The 19,981-nt window shown below is 39.7% G+C and overlaps 1 protein-coding gene across 1 annotated transcript in view; it reads right to left on the bottom strand.

Annotated features, from left to right (window-relative positions):
* The window catches only part of SLC22A16 (solute carrier family 22 member 16), a 64,867-nt gene that overhangs the window by 21,751 nt on the left and 23,135 nt on the right, over nucleotides 1-19,981 (bottom strand). The window contains exons 2-5 of the mRNA XM_027856290.1: nucleotides 18,452-18,928; nucleotides 14,820-14,937; nucleotides 7,342-7,885; nucleotides 2,719-2,846 (exon numbers count right to left, since the gene is read on the bottom strand). Of these exons, the coding sequence (XP_027712091.1) occupies nucleotides 2,719-2,846; nucleotides 7,342-7,885; nucleotides 14,820-14,937; nucleotides 18,452-18,928 (1,267 nt within the window). The remainder of the gene's footprint in view (nucleotides 1-2,718; nucleotides 2,847-7,341; nucleotides 7,886-14,819; nucleotides 14,938-18,451; nucleotides 18,929-19,981) is intronic.

The raw sequence follows: 19,981 nt of genomic DNA on the forward strand, positions 1-19,981 counted from the left end.
AGTAATAGGATCTTAGGTTCATCACAGTGCAAACTTGGGGCAAGTCATTTAATATCTATGGGCCTCAGTTTCCTCACTTGTGGACTGGCAACAATAATATAGCGGGATCAGGAAGACCTGCGTTCAAATCCAGCCTCAGACACTTCCTACCTATGTGACCCTACGTAAGTCACTTCACTTCTTTCTGCTTCAGTTTCCTCACCTATGAAAGAGATAATAATAGCATCTACATTCCAGGGTTTTGATGATAAAGTGAGATAATATTCATAAAATACTTTGCAAAGTACATACATACAGCTTAAAGAGCTATATATATTATTAATGTTATTATTATTACATGCACAATTGTTACATGGCAGCTATCTTTCCCCTAGTAAAGTGAATTAAACTAGAATATATTTTATTTTGAGAATGTGAAAACATCACAACACTGCTTGAGACAACTGGAGATACAACTGGAGGTGTCACCAAGCCAGTGCTAAAAAGCACAGCCTTATATAGAAGATTTCCTAAGAAGGAAGCCTGTTCCATACTTTGAAAAGAATACAGAAAGTATAGAGAACTTGGAAGAAAATATTGCCTATTGGAGATCAAGTGAAATGAACAGTCTAAAAAGTCTCACATTAAAAGCATTACAACCATGCCTGGATCATCCATCAGTATAATTCTATCCCCCAAAGAAAAATTCCTGATAGTAGTCCCTTATCAATCAATCAATAAGCACTTATTAAGTGCCTACTATGTGCCAGCGATTGTGTGAGGTGCTACAGATACAAAGACAAAGGATGAGACAATCCCTAAGAGGAATTCTCATTCTAACAGGGAAGCAACAAAGGCATATGTAAGTAGATACCAAATAAATATAAAAAGAACAAATATAATGTAGTTAAATAGAGGGTAGTTTGGGAGGGAGGGAGGTAGCAGTTAAGGACATCAGGAAAGGTCACTACCAAGAGATTCAGCCTGGAGATGGACTGTTGTGTGTGAAGATCAATGGTCAGTTTGGTTGGATCAGAGTCAAAGAGGCTGAGGAATACACAGTGAGGTGAGAAAAACAGGTTGGGCCCAGGTTGTGATGGCCTTTAAAAGCTAAACAGGAGTTTAGAGTTTATCCTGGAGGCAATATGGAGGCCCTGCAGTTGATTGAGTAGAGGAATAGTAGGGTCAGACTTGGGCTAATGGAAAATCACTTTGACAGCTGTGCGGAACTTCCTAGATTTGGACAATTTGACTGTAGACATGGGATAATCATTTAAAGGGGAAATACAGTCAAAGAGAACATATATTCTCTCAATCTTGAAGGGCAAAGCCTTCTGTAGCTCCCTAATGCCTTCAGGATAAAATATTCACTCCCCATGGCATTTAAGGCCCTCCACTCTGGCTCTCTACCTCCTTTCCTAGCTTATTGGACATTATTCCCTTTTATGTACTTTATATTCCAGCCAAACTGGACTACTACCTATTCTCATATGGGATATTTCATTTCTCACCTCTGCCATAACTCAACAGCTACAACAAATTCCACCCTCCAAATTTGCCTCTCTGAAGCTTTATCTTCCTTCAAGGCTCAGTACAAGAGCCCATTCCCGACTTTGGGAAGCCTTTCCCATTTGCCCAGAATTACTATTTCTCTCTTTCACTGAACAGATTATCTTATTCTTACTTATCTATGTACATGTCCTAGCCAACAGGTTAGAAGCTCCTTAAGGGCAGGAACTGTTTCAATTTTATCTTTGTATCCCCATTGCTTAGCACAGTGTCTGGCACTTCAGAAAGATTTTTAATTGGATGAACTTCAGTTCTGCTCTAAATAGAAGTTATATTTAAATCTCAAGTAATTTGACTTCCAAAAAATTGCAAAATCACTTACAACTACTAGATCATGCTATGTCATATATTTCTAATGTCTAATGACTGCTGACACTATTTCTTGATGAGCACAGCAGCTATCACTAAAACATTTCCAATCTCTTGACAGTATCTATTGTTGAATATGGAAAGAAAGCTCATGCTTATAAACCCACTTACTTTACCTCTAATTCAATATATGCAACAGAAAAACAAGCATTTCTATAGTGCCTACTGTGTGCTAGACACTGTTAAGTGCTTTACAAATATTATTCATTTGATCTTCACAACAACCCTGTAAGGTAGACGTTGTTATTACTCCCATTTTACAGGTGAAGAAACCAAGGCAAACAGAGTTAGGTGACTTGCTCAGGGTCACATAGCTACTAAGTGCCTCAGTCTAGATTTGAATTCAGGTCTTCCTAACTCCAGGCCTGGCACTCTATCCAAATGGCAGGCTCATTTCTTGGAAAATAAGATTGAAGAAGTGGTTCTCTAAGTATGAGATATGAGTTTCCCTAGGTGAGCCATGAAATTTTGGATGTTATACTATTTCATATAAAAGAAAATATATAAATAATTTAATATGAATTTTACTTAGCTAGCATGCATAGTCTAAGCACTGTTTTTTTTTAAATAAACAAAACATGCCTAATATTATGTATGCATTCACCTTGAAATACACCAGACCTTGAACTGACAAAGAACTCTGCTCTCACAGAAAGGGAATCACGCCAGTGACAGTCACCCAATTTTCCTGTAGTGCCAACTTAAACATTCAGTGTGTCTCAATTCCTCCCAGCAAAGAATACTGAGCTTTACACCAAGAAAAGTTGGAGAACCACTGATTTAAGATAACAAACAACTCACCTGAGGGATCAGCATAATCATGGCACAGATCAGGGCACTAGAGATAAGAAATGGCGTCAGGGTATTTCTTCTTCCAACTCTGTCCATTCCGAGGCAAGCAATTACATAAGCAGGGAGCTCCACAGCACCTGTCAATGGAAAATTTAGCAAACTGTAGAGTAAGATAAGAGCAGCTAGGTGGCATAGTGGATAGAGTGCCAGGTCTGGATTCAGGAAGACCCAAGTTCAAATTCAGCCTCAGACACTTACTAGCTCTGGGACCCTGGGCAAGTCACCTAACCCTGTTTGTCTCAGTTTCCTCATTGGTGAAATGAACTGGAGAAGGAAATGGCAAACCACCCCAGTGTCTTTGCCAGGAAAAGCCCAAATGGTGTCACAAAGAGTCAGAATGACAAATGAACACTAACAAGGGCAAGAAGACAGACTCTATCTGTCAAAAAGAAGAGAGGAGCTGAGGTTCCCATCCCTGTTGAAGAACTCTAGATTTGACATCAAAACACCAGGATTCAAATCTTACTACATGCCACTGTCTGTCTAATCTTTTTTTTTTTTTTTTTTTGGCTTTTGGGTGAGGCAATCAGGGTTAAGCGACCTGCCCAGGGTCACATAGCTAGTAAGTATCAAGTATCTGAGGCTGGATTTGAACGCAGGTCCTCCTGACTTCAAGGCCAGAACTGTATTCACTGCGCCACCTAGCTGCCACTGTCTGTCTAATCCTACTACATTCTCTGTCTAACCTTGGACAAGTTAATCTCTCTGGACCTCACTTTCTCTATCTGTAAAGTGAGCAGGTGAACCTAGACGAGCCTAAGGTTCCTCCCAGCTGTAACTCCTATGACTGACATAAAATGAAGAACTCTTCTGAACCTATTTTTAACTGGATTCACTTTTATTTATGCCGCTGGCTACAGGCCCGTGGTTTTTCTGACCCTTTTGCAAACATTGATTTTGGAATAATAATCATATCCTTAGAAAAGACATCCTCTAAACTTACAGATGTTCTGCCTGTAATTTAACAAAGGTTTAAATAAGGATAGCATTTTCATGGGAAAATAAATTCTAGCTACAAAGCAAACCCTTCAATCCTGGGATCCCAAGTGAATCTTTCCAAAGGGACTCTTCCCCTCATGCTCATCCCTCTTGCCTAATACCAAAAAAAAAAAAATTTTCACTGCTACTGTCATAGGAAGTGGGTCCTCCAAGCAATGTAGCTTGGCTGGAAGCTAGCTTATAAATATTTCTGTAACAATTGTGGTGGCACAATAGATAGAGTGCCAGGCCTGGAGTCAGGAAGATTCATCTTCCTGAGTTCAAATCTGGCCTCAGGCACTTACTAGTCACGTGACCTTAAGCAAGTCACTTAACCCTGTTTGCCTCAGCTTCCTCATCCGTAAAATGAGCTGGAGAAGGAAATGGCAAACCACTCCAATATCTTTGGCAAGAAAAGAATCAGACACAACTGAAACAATCGAACAACAACAATTTTTACAGCATCATGGAATCATAAGCTAGGAGCTCTCATTTTACAGAGGAGAAAACTAATTCAGAGATTGTGACTCATCCCAGGTCACACATTTAGGAAACGAGGACTCAAATTCAGCCTTTCTGACTCTTAGTGTGAACCTCTTTGACTCCCTGATACCCTATCAAAGAGAAAGAAGAAATTGTACGGAAAGGATTGAGCTTATTAAATACAAGAAGAATTTCTGGACAACAAAGATAGCCAAACACCAGAAAACTTCACCAAGGGTGGTTACTGAGACTCTTTCTTCAATGGTCTTCTGAGGGAGGACTGTTTAATAAAAATAGCTAGCATTTATATAGCACTTTTAAGGTTTGCAAAGTACTTTACAAATATCTTACTTTATCTTCACAATAACCCTGGGACCAAGGTTCTATTATTATTATTCTCATTTTACAGAAGAAAAAACTGAGGCTGAGACAAGTTAAGACTCGGGGGTGGGGAACCTGCAGCCTTGGGGCCACATGTGGCCTTCTAGGTCCTTGGGTGTGGCCTTTAGACCAAGCCCAAGTTTTATACAACAAATCCTTTTATTAAGGGGATTTGTTCTGTGAAGCTTAGATTCAGTCAAAGGGTCGCACTTGAAGACCTAGAGGGCCACATGTGGCCTTGAGGCCACAGGTTCCCCACCCTTGTATTTGTTCAGGGTTACATAGCTAATAAGCATCTGAGGCTGGATTTAAACATAGGTCTTCTTAATTCCAGTCCCAGTGCTCCATCCACTGTGCCACCAAGCTGAAAGAGACATATTTTGAAATACAGGAAATGTAAAAACACAAGTTTTGTGTGTATGTGTGTTTTTTTTTAAATAAAGAGAGGAAAAGGGAGAGAGAAGGTAGAGAAGAGGAGAGGGTGATAGATAACATAACCTAGGCTACCTTATACTGTAATTATTTGCATACAGGTCTTAGCCCTCACACTAGAATGCCAAACTAGAGGCCAAAAACCATAGTGGTTAATAATTACCGAGTGATATTAGTTGAACAAATCAATAATACTATTTTTATCATTCTAAAGAATTTTCCCCCAAAAAATTGCCTTAGTGGCAAAAGTATAATATTCTGGGGTTCCGAAACAAACACTAAAGACTTGTCCTTTATTTTTTGTTACAAGAGATGATTTGTTAAGTAGGGAGGGGACAGAGAAAACAATTTACTAGGTACCTACTATGTGCCAGGCACTGAGTTGAGTACTTTACAAATATTACCTCATGTTATCCTCACAACAAGCCTGTGAGGTAAGTGCCATTACAATTTCCATTTTCGATCGAAGAAACTGAGGCAAACAGAGGTTAAGGGACTTGTCCAGGATCACACAGCTAGTAAGTGTCTGAGGCCAGGTCTGAACTCAGTTCTTCCTGACTCCAAGCCCAGTGGCGTATTAAATGTGCCACCTACTTGCCCCTAAGTGCCTCAGTAGGGAGGTGGGGAAGAATATATTCAGAAATAATTTGACATAAAAATAAAATCCATTAATAAAAAAAGATATTGTTTGAAGAACAGACAGTGCCCGTTAACTTTTTTTTTTAGTGAAAAATAAATAAACCTTCTGAGAATATCCTCCTTGTTGCACATGTGTAACTATTGTGCATGAATTCTTTGAGTAGTACATGTGCCGTTAGTCTCAGAGGCTCTCTGAACTACAAAACAATGTACTAAGGCACTGATAATCATTCTAGTATCAAGTGAAGCTGGGGTGAGGGGAGGTGAGAGTGGTGAATGTTTAATAGCTTAAGAGAAATTAGTAATATGCCTAGGTGGTCCTGGTTGGTTAGGGTGTAGAGGCATTGTCTGCATGTATTTGTTAGTTTTGTCTTTCCACTTAGGTCTGAACCCTGATGATGTCATGAACAATGCCCACCTCTTTGGTAGTGACCTCCAGCCTTTCTGAAAAGAGAATTAATCATTTTACTCTGAGAAATGGGAACATATCAAGACATATCCAGAGATCATCAGATATATCCCAGTGTGTCAAAAGACCAGGCCTGAGAATCACAGCCATACCCAAGCAATTTCAAAAATCTGTAACTTCAAAGGTTTATGTACTATGCAGATTGGGGGGAAAAATTCACTACAATCATTGCTCAGTAATCTGCATGAACGGCAAAGACATTGAATGATGCAAGACAGTAAATAAGCCAAAATAATTTACATTCAGTTTTCGAAAGAATTTTGGCTATTACATGGGCAGTGCTTGATCATTTGGGAATTTATGCTACTAATCAATATAGCAAATGTCTCCCTCGTCTTCTCCTTTTCCTCCTATTCCTTGACTTTGAAACCTGTATAGGGCTTTCCTTGTGAAAACCCCATGAGATACCTTTGTTACCAGGTTATAAATGGAACTGAGGTCTTGAGAGGAAGATTAAATTGGTCATGGTCACATAGCTAAATGTCTGAGCTGGGATCTGAGCCCAAGTCTGTGTAGCATTTCCCAAACAGATTCACAAAAGAGTCTGAAGCAGAGATGAGCCATCTCTTACAAATTTGCTGGTTCACTCATTCCTTGAGCAAAGGAATCCAGTAATTATTTTGTCTTAAAAGCTATCTTTTTGGTTCCCCATACAGTAAACAGAATCCCATTTATGACAATTAACTACCTAATAAACCAAGAAAGTAATAATAACTGGAATTCAAGATTTTGCATGGAAAATCCACAATGCAAATAAATCTTCCCACAAATAGTCAGGAGTGCAGCATAGCATATGCAAAAATGAAGACTACTAAGTTTTCAATAGTTTACAAATCTGTACTTTTGTCTAAACTGGGACTTGCACGTTGAGTACTACCAGAGCAATACTGGAAGCAATTCTATCATGCCACTACAAAGGAATAAAACATGCCTCATATTCAGTAGCATGATAACATGCAATTTTATCTACTGCAATTTGGCAGGGAAAGGTGGAAAAGTCATTTTACTGGCTAAATGACTACAGTAAAAATAAATCACATTTTTGAGATCAGACAGAAGCCACGATAATGTGGTTAGCAGTCACGTTCTTAGAATAAAAGGATAATGTAACTATGCTACACAGATCTATTGAAACTGCCAAGTTATTAACTAGTCACATGACTGTCATCGTAAATTGGGTCAATATTTACCTATGAGGAACAGGTTTAAATATTCATTGCCTCCCAGGGTAACAGAACTCAAAGAAAATACATAGTATCCCAAACTGCCAGTAAACCAAATGAGCCAGACTGTGAGGGTCCTCCTTGCAATATTCCAGTTACAAAACAGATGAAGTATATTGTGACTCCTGGGTGCAGACACGACATCCCCAGTGGTGGTGCCAATATCACCACCCTGTTCCACCAAAAGCAGGTCAGACACATTACAAGAGTGTGTTCCATTCCATTTTGCTATCATATCAATTACTGTCTGTGCTTCTTCACATCTTCCTTCTGAGAGAAGCCAAAATGGTGTTTCAGGCAAAGCCCAGCAGCATAAGACAAAGGGAAGAGTTGTCACGGAAAGACAAATCTGATAGAGCCACCAGGTCCGGACCAAATATCCCATCAGAGCCACTACCATAATGCCGACCGCAAAAAAGGCATGGACGTGCATAGACGCCCATGTCCGAGCTTTAATACCGATGAATTCTGTCACATAAACAAATACCACCACCAGATAGCCGCTGGCAGCCTGGGTGGGGAAAAGAAAGAGACATTAGTTCAGCCAGCACAGCTTAATAAAGAAAGAAGGGTTGCCAGCGAAGATTATGTTTATCTTTACTCTAATAATGGAGACCATCCACCTGTAAATGACATTCACATGATGTGCTATGGAGGGAAGAAAGAAAAAATGACAAGAACAGATTTCTAAAGTTTTCAAACAGCATTCAATTCTCTTTTGCTTTAATTACTTGCAAATAGCATTCAGGTTTCTCCTTTCTCCTTAATTACGGGGATTACCCTTCTTTACATAAACATCCTCTCACTCATCTCTCTAACTCCCTCCCTTATGTTTACTTAGTAATTCTCTTTAGAGGGCACGCAGCATGTTGTTGAGTTGTTTCAGTCACGTCCAAACTCTTCATGATCCCATTTAGGATTTTCTTGACAAAGATACTGCCATTTCCTTCTCCAGCTCATTTTACAGATGAGGAAACTGAGGCAAACAGAGTTAAGTAACTTGCCCAGGGTCACACAGCTAGTGTCTGAGGCCAGATTTGAACTCAGGAAGATGAGTCTTCTTGACTCCAGGCCCAGCATTTCATCTGCTGTACCACCTGGCTGCCCAACATGCAGTATACATAGCCTGTAATAAGTCACGTTAATTTATTAAGTGCCTACTATGTGCACGGCTTTTTGCTAAGCATTGGCTACAAAGAGAGGCAAACAACAGTACGTGCTATTAAAGAACTGAAAGTCTAAGATAGTTTTAACGACTATGTACAAACAAGATAGGTACAGGATAAACTGGAAATAATCTCGGAGGGAAGGCACTGGGATTGAAGAAGGTGGGATTTAGCTGAGACTTATAGAAAGCTAAGGTAAAGTCAGGAGGCAGAAATGAGAAGGGAGAGTATTCCAAGCATGGGGGACATCCAGTAAACATGGGGAGTGAGGAGATGAAACGTCTATTGCAAGGAACAGCAAGGAGGCCACTGTCATTTGATCACATTGGAGAGCTGGTAGATGGCACAATGGATCAAGCAATGGACTTGGAATCAAGATGTATCTTCCCGAGGTCAAATCCAGCCTCAGACATTTACTAGCTATGTGACCCTAGGCAAGTCACTTAACCCTGTTTGCCTCAGTTTCCTCATCTGTAAAACGAACTGGAGAAGGAAATGGCAAACCACTCTAGTATCTTTGCCAAGAAAACCCAAATGGGGTCATGAAGAGTCTGATATGACTGCACAAAAACAACAACAAAAGATGTAAGACTGGAGAGGTAGGAAGGAAACAGGTTTTGAAAAACAAACACCAAAACATTTATGTTTTATTCAATCCTGGGGATAACAGGGAGTTTACTAAATGAGATGGTGGCATGGTCAAACTTGCACTTTAAGATCATTTGACGGTTGAGTAGAGTTGGGAGAAACATAAGGCAGGGAAATCAACTAGCAAGCTAGAATATTACAATATTACAATAAGGACATGAGGGCTTGGAGCAGGGTAACAGGAGTCTTGAGATGGGGGCTTAAACAAGGTAGATAGTGAAAGTAGAATAACTTGGTGATAAGTTGGATATAAGGAGTAAAAAAGACTGAGATTCATCCAAGATGACCCTTGCGTTGTAAGCCTCACTAACTAGGAGGATGGTCATATCCTCAAAAGCAACCAGGAAATTAGGAAGAAGGAAGGGTTGGGGAGATGTTCTGTTTTGAACATTCTGAATTTAAGATGTCTATGGGGTTTCTACTTTGAGATGTCCAGTAGGCAGTTGAAGATTTGAGACTGGAGGTCAGGAGACAGGGCAAACAGATTTGAGAATCAACTGCATAGAGATGATATTTGAATCCATGGGAGCTGATGAAATCATTAAGTAAAATAATATACTACAAGGAGAAGAAAAGAGAGTTTGGGACAGAACCTTGGGAGACACCCAAGGGTGAGATGGAAGAAGATCCAGCATAGGAAGTGGAGGAGGAATTGCCAGCCAGGTAGGAGGAGAACCAGGAGAGAGCAGGGTCACAAAAACCTAGAAAGAAAAGAATATTAAGAAGAGGGTGATAGGGACAGCTAGGTGGTGCAGTGAATAGCAGTGATCCTAAAGTCAGAAGGATCTGAATTCAAATCCTGCCTCAGACACTTACTAGCTGAGTGACCCTGGGCAAGTCATTTAACCCCAATTGCCTCCACACACAAAAAGAAGAAGAGGAGGGTGATAGATCAGGTCAAAGGCCACAGAGAGGGCAAGAAGGATAAAGACTGAGAAAAGGTCCTTACATTTGTCAATTAAGAGATCACTGATAACTTTGGAGAGGATTTGAGTTCCAGTTGAATGATGAGGTCAAAAGCTAGACTGCAGAGAGTTAAGAAGACAGTGACAGGAAAGTCAGTGGAGAGAACAATCGTAGTCAGCCTTCTCAAGGAGTTTAGCTACAAAAGTGAGGAGAGATATAGGATGATAGTTAGCAGAGATAGATCAGATTAGGATTTTTTTAAGGATGGGGGAGAGATGTGCATTTGTAGGCAGTAGTGAAGTAGTCAGTAGACAGAAAGAGATTGAAAATAAGTGCTTAATATTTTTCATTCATTAATAATATTTAACAAATGCTTTCTCATTTATTCATTCGTTCATTCATTTATATACCACTGTCCTCCCTCCATTGGTTTACCATAAACAGGCAGAGAACCACAAAATAGCAAAAATATATAATACATTTTTTGGTAAACATAAATGTTAGAAGACATTTATCTTTTGATTTTAAACAAAACACTATAGAATTTGTTTTAGCTAGCTTCTTATTAATGTCCATTTATATTAATCTCTCATCTAATGTCCTTCTATATCTCCACAAATTACGTTCAATAAATGTTTGCTGCTGGGAATGATAATTTTTTATTCAGTCATTTGAGTCATGTCTGACTCTCTGTGATCCCATCTGGGGCTTTCTTGGCAGAGATACTGGAGTGGTTTGCCATTTTCTTCTCCAGCTCATTTTACAGACGAGGAAACTGAGGCAAACAGGGGTAAGTGACTTGCCCAGGCTCATACGACTAGGCTGAGGCTGGATTTGAACAGGAGTCAGGAGTCAGGAAGACTCCAAGACTGGTGCTCTATCCACTGTATCACTTAGCTGCCCGTAGGAATAATAAATAATGGACAAATTTCATTCATCTTCCCTTCATTAGCAATTTTTTATCTTGGAGACTAGCCCATGAGGCAGGCATTAGTACCATTCACATTTACTAGAACGACCTCTTCACTACATCAACACTCTCTTTCCTACTGACTGTCCCTATCTCTAGGCTTAGAAAATTGAACCATCTGTGTGTCCTTCATAAACAAAAAAACTCATGAGATTTAAAGAAAATGGAAGAAAGAAAAGCATTATTAAGCACCTACTAAGCGCCAAGAACTATGCTAAGTGCTTTATAGATATTTTATTTGATCCTCACAACCAACCTAGGAGGTAAGTGCTATTATGATCTCCATTTTACAGTTGAGGAAACTGAAACAGAGAAAGGTTAAGGGACTTGCCCAGGGTCACACAGCTAGGAAGTGTCTGAGGCTGGATTTGAATTCAAGTCTCCCTAACTCCTGGGCCAGCACTCTAGCTACTTCACCACCTGGCTGCTTCTAAAAAGGATGAGAAAACAAGTCAGAACACCAGATTTTATTTTTGCCTCAGGATTACCTTTGTGATTGCAGGCAAGTCAATTAATGTATCGGTACCTCAGTTTCCTTTTCTTTAAAATGGAGAAATTTAATTTGTACCACGTTGCTGCGAGAAAACCCCTTGCAAAGCTTGCAGTGCCAATTTTTATTATTACTACACCCCACTCCTTCACAAATTGATTATCTCTCAGGAACTCTACAAGCACAATTGACTAATCAATTCTAATTTAACAAAGCTGGGAGACCAAGAAGAATTCACAGACATTTGGTAACACTAGTATGAACTGATTCAGAGCAAAACGAGCTAGATCAAAAGTGAAAGACAAAGACCACAATAATGTAAAGGAAAGCAGCAAAAAAAAAATGCTTCAGAATTGTAGTCACTGCAGTAACCAATAGTGACTTCAGAGGACTGACATTGACCCATTTCCCCTAGCTCTTAGAGGGGTGGTAGACTACATATGTAGAACGCAGCGTGCATTCTCAGACATAATCAGCTTTAATTTGATTCACTTAACTGTACTTGTTACCGAGAGGGTTCAATTAGAAAGAAGGGGACGAGAACAGTCATAGAGAAGTGCCAGTGTTATTTTTAAAAGCATCAATAAAACTTTTTTTAAAAGGATGATTCTAATTTTATATACAGCAAAATAAAGTCGTAGGGAATTTAGGTGACTAGTCATTTTGGGATGAGAAAGTGGAAACAGTCTCTGGGAATAGCTGCAGAGTTAGGAACAGAAACTAGGTACACCACTTCTCGATCTTCTTACAAAAGCCACCAGTTTCTTTTCCTGAATATAGAGTGGTTACACTTTGGCAGCTTCTGAAGTACACGAGGGCTAATGGGGAAAGGATTTCATCTTTCATTGGGAGACTGACAGGTGAATGAATAGATTTCTAGAATGCTAAGAATGGTAGGAATCCCAAAAAGCCAACTAACCCATCTAACATCCTTCTAGGAAAGAGAATACTTCCAGGGTAGTTCAAAATATTTAACAACAGGCTCTCCAGGAGGAAAAAAAAAGTACTCACAATACATATTTAAGCTTAATCTGCATTTTTCGCATTTCCCCCATCACTTTCTGAAGTCTGAATAATCAACGAAACAATTTTTAAAAAGCCCTGATTTTTAGCATTTGCCAATTTCCAAGATGTAAATGCTCACCCTGAAATTTTAATAATCAGCTGTGGTGAGTAGGTTCACGGTGGTTCTAGAATACCCTGTACTATTATACAGCCATATGATGTCAAGATGATATTTATGTTATTTAGCCTGAAAAGGAAATGATAAAAAAAAAATTTCTTATTAACCTGTCCTGCTGCTTTAATGAGCCCTGCCATCAGAACATTTGTTTTTCATCTGATCTCATCCTGCAGCTTAAGAACATTTTCCTTTTATTTTGTCTTTAGTGGAGTTAGGAGAATAATGAAAGAATATTTTTTAATAAAAAGACTTCATGGACCAAAAGAAAATTATTCAGTCATCCCCAAGTCTTTTCTCTAAGGCTTAATACTTAATCCCTCTTCGCTGGCTGTATCTGCCAACTCTTTAATCACTGGATAGAAATAATCTCAGCTTACTGAGTAACAATTTTTCATTTTAATGAATTCCATCTTTAAACCTGAATGAACAGAACAATATTTTGTTACAAGGCAAGCAAAGATTATTGCCAGCTCATTTGTCACAGACCAAAAGAGTTTGCTGGGTATATGTGTGCCTTATGGTGACAAAGATGATAGGAGATATTTAATGCTGGAAGGGACCTTGAAGACCATCTTGTCCAACCACCTCATTTTATGGATAAACAAACTGGAACCCAAAGAGATTAAGTAACTTGCCCAAGGTCACACAGGTGGTAAGTGGCAGAAAAAGGAACTGAATCCAGGTCTGTTAATTGTAAATCCAGCATTCTTACCACTGTCCCACAAGATACTCAGATCTTGGGTCTTAAGCCATGTGTAACTTTTGCACATGTAAGATGAGGTGTTTAAAAAAAAAGTCTAATTCTTATATTAAACTAATGGGAAATTTTTAAGGGCACACGATAAGTCACATGACTTTTGATTAATGTTGATGGCAAAGGGGGCTTCAGAAGAACATAATTACTGCCCCAATTCTCCACTTCCAAATCTCTCCATCACTAAGTCAACCACAGTTGCAATTTTAGAGGAACCACCTTATCTTGATATACTAACAGCAGAACAGGAAGATAATTCCCAAGTATATATTTTTGGTAAAGTATATGGAATTCAATTCAATTCAATTCAACATTTATGAAGTGCCCCTATGTGTAAGGCACTGTGTTTGGTGCTAGGGATAGGAAGACTAAAGAGAAAAAAATAGTCCCTGGGCTCAAGGATCTTAACGTTCTCCTGAGATGATACCTGTAGCCAGGCACTAACCCTTACCATATAAGGAAACTATAAAGGACAGATGAGAGACAGAGTGTCATCATGGGTAGAGTGCTGGGAAAGGAATCAGGAAGACCTGGCTTGAAAGTTTGCCTCAGAAACTTACTTGCTAGTATAAGCATGCATATATGGTTGCCTGGGCATACCTTAATGAATCCAAAAAAATTAATATTTTGTTTATTGCTTAAGTAAAATTTAGTAGTTAATTTTTACAATTTAGTTGTTTTAGTTTCTTTGATAAATAAAAATAATATTCTTTATGACTGAATATTCCATAAATATTCACCTTAAAACAACAAAATTCCTTTAATATATACTCTAATGAAATATGCTGTATACTATGCTGATTCTGTGACCCTGGATAAGTACGTCACTTACTTGCTCTTAGCCTCAGTTTTTTTATTTATAAAATGGGAAAAATAGTGGCACTTACCTCACAGGCTTGCTGTGGAAGACCAAATGAAATTATACTTTACTTAGGTAAAGCATTTTGCAAACCTCAAAATTCTGCACCAATATTGGTTTTTATTATTCTATGTAAAGTGGCAGCTTTGGAGAGAAAGGGACAAATCTGAGGTATAAGAAACAATAGGACAGAGTGGGGAACCTGCGGCCTCATGTGGCCCTCTAGGTCCTCAAGTACAGCCCTTTGATTCAGTCAAAGGCCCTGAATTTGGTCAAAGGGCCGTGCTTGAGGACCTAGAGGGCCACATGTGGTCTCAAGGCCACAGGTTCCCCACCCCTGCCATAGGAGGCTTCTTGTAATGTACAGGGTTCAATTTTCTGGTTTTCTGTGACCTACAGTATGACACGACTAAGTTTAAATTAAGAAACGTTTCAGAATGGAAGAGTCGTATTTTTTCCAGACACTCACCATAGCAAGAAGAATGCGTACAGTTATGAAACTGTAATAGTCAAATGTAAAAGCCACTGCAACCCCCAGGCAGAACTGCCCAGTGCTTGTGAACCACATCACAAACCGCCTTCCTAACCTGAAAAATCACACAATGGAAGAAACAAAGCATTGGTATACAACGACATTAAACACCGACTCCACTTGTCATGTACAAATGTCACAATATATATTAATCAATAAAGAATGTGACAACCCCAGGACAGAGCTGGTACTTTGTTTCTAAAACAGGCTTACCCTTCCAATTTCTAAGAAAGCATTGCCTAATTGGATAATATACACATAAGAGAGCAACACATTATCTCTGACTTTCTCAATTTCTCTCTCTCAATCTCTTTCCTTCTCCCCCATTCTCTCTCTCACATAATTTCTCTCTCTGTGTGTATATATGTATGTCTCTGTCTCCATCCCTGTCTCTCTCTATATATATGTTTCTCTCTCTCTCTCTCTCTCTCTCTCTCTCTCTCTCTCTCTCTCTCTCTCTCCCTCCCTCCCTCTCTCTCCCTCTCTCCCTCACGCTCTCTCCCTCTCTCTCTCTCTTTCTCTCTCCCTCTCTCCCTCTCTCCCTTTCTCTCTCTCTCTCTGCCTCTCTCCTTCCCTCCCTCCCTCCTCATTAAAGAGGCTGTTCTTTGCCTCATTTTTCTACCTAGCCTTAATCACTAAATAGGTGTTGCCTCAGTCAAACTGAGACCTGCTAAAGACCTTGGCTTTAAAATGCCAAGGTCTTCCACCACATCTGGGGCCATCTCCAGGCATCCTGATGTGTATCTGGCCACTGGATTCAGAAGGAGGAAAAAGTGAGGCAGGTGACTTTGCACAGCATTCCCTCACTTAAATACAATTTCCTTTCATGTCATGGCATCACCTCCATGATATCATGGTCCTCTTTGAGAACAAAGGACAAACAACAGCAATAACATATGTAATTAGTTGCCAAGTGTTTTCAGTTCTATTGCCACAACCTCTCTTACCTCAGTTCCCCTTTCTATACTCTCACAGCCACCACGCTAGTTGAGGTCTTCATCAGGTATCATCACAATTATTCCAACAGCCTCCTAATTGATATCTCACCTTCAAATCTCCATCCTCTCCAATGCATCAGCCACACAGCTGACAAAGAAATTTTCCCAAAGCATAGACCACAAAGGTAAAATTACATAGTGGATATAGAACTAGACTCAAAGTCAGGAAAAAACTGGATTGAAACACTATTCAGATACCTCCTAGCTCTGTGACCCTGGGCAAGTCATTTAACTTCTCTCAGCTACAGTTTCCTCATCTGTAAAATGGGATAATAGCCCCTACTTCTAAATTGTTGTGCAGATCCGTTGAGATGACATAGGTGAAACATTTTGCAAACCTTAAAGCATTATATATGTTAATTATCATTATCATCGTTGCTCTCATCATTATTGTTATTATTATTACTATTATTGTCATTGTTATCATCATTATCATCATCATGTCATTCTCCTCCTCAATAAACTCCAGCAATTCCCTATTGGTTCTAGAATCAAGTATAAACTTGTCTGTTTGGCTAGTAAAACCCTTCCCAATCTGGCACCAATCTACCCTTCCAGCTTTCTATATTCCTGCCCGTCATACGCTCTACAATCCACCCAAACTGGCCTGTTTTCTGTTCCTTTCACAGGATACTCAAGCCTACATCTTTGTGCCTTTGTGCTTGCTGACTGTTCCCCAAGCATGCAATGCCCTCTCTCTCAACCTTCACATCTCAGAAATCCTAGTTTCCTTCAAAATTCAATTCAAGAGCCAACTTCTATATAAAGCCTTTCCTGATTTACCCACTGTTTCACCCTCAAGTCCTCACCCTCACTCACGCCACAAATCTAAACCACCGTCAGATCTTACCATTTTTCTCTTCATGACATTTCTCACGTACATCTCCTTCTCTCTTCTCATACAACTCCAACCCTAGTTCAAGTCCTCACCATCAACTCTCACCTGGATTATTGCATTAACATTTTAATTGGTCTCCCTGCCTCAAATCTCAGAATGAACTCCAATCCATTCTCTACTGAGCTTGCAAAGTGGTTTTTCTGCATTGTAAGAATGACCACATCACCTTTCCCACACTGACCTAACCCCCACTCATTAATCTCCAGTGGTTCATTGTTACCTCCAGGATAAAGTCCTCTGTTTAACATTTAATGCTTTTCTTAACCTTTCCATCTTTGTAGTCTCCCTGCATTTTACTCCCATTCACATACTTCATGATCTAGCTACACTGCCCTAGTTTCTATTTCTTGTATACAAAACTCCACCGCCTACCTCCATATCTTTGCACTGACTGTCCTCTATACCTAGAATGTTCTCCCTTTTCACCTCTGCATCTTAGCTTTTGTGGCTTCCTTCAAGACTCAGCTCAAATCCCACCTTCTCTATCCCTGAAGCTGCTAGAGCCTTCCTCTGTGAGATTACTTTCTATCTACTCTATCTATATTTGTTTTCTCTGTTAGAATGTGAACTCCCTGAGGAAGGGGACTGTTCTGTTCTGGCATCCTCAGAACCTAGCACATTGCTTAGCATGCTTAGGAACTTAATAAATGCTTTTTGAATTGATATAGTCATTTCAGAGACCTTTTACATAAATGAGATCCTACCTAATTTTAATAGCTTTTACTTTAACACTCTCTTCAATGTGGGTACTCGATACAAGGGTATCATGTCAGGGGTGGGGAACCTGCAGCCCTCTAGGTCCTCAAGTGTGGCCCTTTGACTGAATTCATACTTCACTGAATAGTTTCTAATTGGTCTCCCTGCCTCAAGTCTCAAGAATGAACTTCAATCCATTCTGTACTGAGCTTCCAAAGTGATTTTTCTGCATTGTAAGAATGACTATGTCACCTTCTCCACACTGACCCAAACCCCACTCAATAATCTCCAGTGGTTAACTGTTACCTCCAAGATAAAGTCCTCTGTCTAACATTTAACGTTTTTCTTAACTTTCCTATCTTCCTAGTCTCCCTATAGTCTGGATTCAGTCAAAGGGCCACCCTTAAGGACCTAGAGGGTCACATGTGACCTCGAGGCCACAGGTTCCCTACCCCTGGATACTTTCTTATCCTAAGTAGCACAGTGGATAGAACACTTGACCTAGAGTCAGGAAGACCTGAGTTCAAATTAGGCCTGAGACACTTACTACATGACTTAGAGAAATGTCATTTAACTTCTCTCTACACTGACCTCGCAGGGTTTGCTGTGAGCATAAAATGTGCCACTTTGGATAAGAAAGGATGTACCTTTGGACAGAGTACCCACATTGATGAGTTGACAGATCCATGGAAGTGTTCAAGTAAAAACTTTTAAAATTAGGTAGGATCTCATATTTAATACTGTTCCTCTTAGGTCTCATATAATAAGGACACTGAGGAAGATGGGACTAGGAAATTCATCAGTGACTATCTTACCAGTGTAAAAAGTTTAAATAATCCTAAATCACACTTCCTAGTAGATAAATCTGGGTGACAAACTTGGTGAAAGAATTGCTAGAAAAACATTTGAGCACACACTGAATGAGGGTGCAGAAGTTTGTACAGATATTGTATTGCAAAGGTATATCTATACTTTACCTATCTGAAAGATCACCAAAAATTACTGCTCCCAGAAGGACTCCAAGCATGAAAGTAGGTTGAATGGATTTTGCAAACCACTCCCGGTGACAGACCAGATCCCATTCAGTCACCACGGTGCTCTTCCACTTGGTCTGGTCATAAAAGTAGCCATCAGTGCAAGGAAAGTAAGATTTGTTACCATCATATTGGTATTCAAAATAAGGGTGCTCCCTTTTGGACCTGCTGCACTGTGCAAGTTCCCAAACATCTCCATTCTGCAGCTGCACTACCATATAATCCTCTTTGCCTGGTGTGAACAGCGCCCAGGCATCCTCTATCTTCAGGCTAGATGAATTATAAAAGAGGACCTGACTTATGTTCCCCAGGACCCCACAGGAAAACTTGGGGGTAACAGCCATGAACACAGAAGCCAAGTAATGGATTCCACAAGAGATGGTTTGGAAGACTGATGCAAAATAGATAAATGCCTGGAATCTGCAAGAGAGGAAAAGATGGTTAATAACTTCCCACTGAAACATAGAAGATCTCCCAAATCAGAGATACCTCTGGTTTGGAAATCAAATTTATTCTAAGGAGAAAGTCAGTCTCTAATGGTGGCAAATCAATTTATGGCAGTCAGGGGAGAACCCTTCACAGTTGTTCTGTCATTATTAAAGGAAAAAGAAGATATCTTCCCTATCAAGGTAGGCTTACCCGGAATTATTGAGGAGTCAAAGCCTGTCTTCACATTTTGTCTCCTCCACTAAGAGGAAACATCAATATTCTTTGTATTGATATATGTGATAATATTTGTCATCAATATTATATCTTTGACTCTTCTTACTCAGAGCCATTTCACCTCCAGTTCATAGAATCATAAATTTAAGAGTGAAAGAAAACTTAAAGATCTTTCATTTTACAGATGAGGAAACTATGGACAAGAGAAGTGAAATGATTTGCCCAAGGTTACACAGGTAGGGAAGGGGACAGCCCAACTTTGAACCCAGATTCTCTGACTCTAGACCCAGGTCTCTTTCCTCTGTACCACACTGTCTCCCATTAGGCTCCTGGTGGTCCCTTATTTCTTTCTCATGGAATTCTATAATTCTTGCTATGTCTCTCTTCTTTCCTCCCCTTCTCTAAATTCTTCTCTCCCCTTGAGTCTCCTTTTCCTTTTTCTCTCTGATTCCTTCTTTATTCCTCTTCCCCTCCCTGGAAGTCTCTCCATGCTTCTCAGTCTCTTTACCCAGCCTTTTTCTTTCCTTCAGCCTCTCTCTCTATTTCTTACCCAGGTATCATCATCATCATCATTACAATAATGTAACAACAGCTAGCATTTATACAGCACTCTAAGGTTTACAAAGTACTTTACATATGTTTGATTTTCAGAACAACCCCATGATAGCAATAATATTATCCCCATTTTATAGGGAAGGAAAGTGAATCTGAAAGAGGTTAAGTGACTTGCCCAGGATCACCCAGCTGATAAATGTCCAAGGAAGAATTTGAACCCAAGTCTTCCTGACTCCAAGTCCAACACTCCATCCA

This window comes from Vombatus ursinus, unplaced genomic scaffold (assembly GCF_900497805.2).
Source record: "Vombatus ursinus unplaced genomic scaffold, bare-nosed wombat genome assembly UNPS02000582.1, whole genome shotgun sequence".
Taxonomy (NCBI): domain Eukaryota; kingdom Metazoa; phylum Chordata; class Mammalia; order Diprotodontia; family Vombatidae; genus Vombatus; species Vombatus ursinus.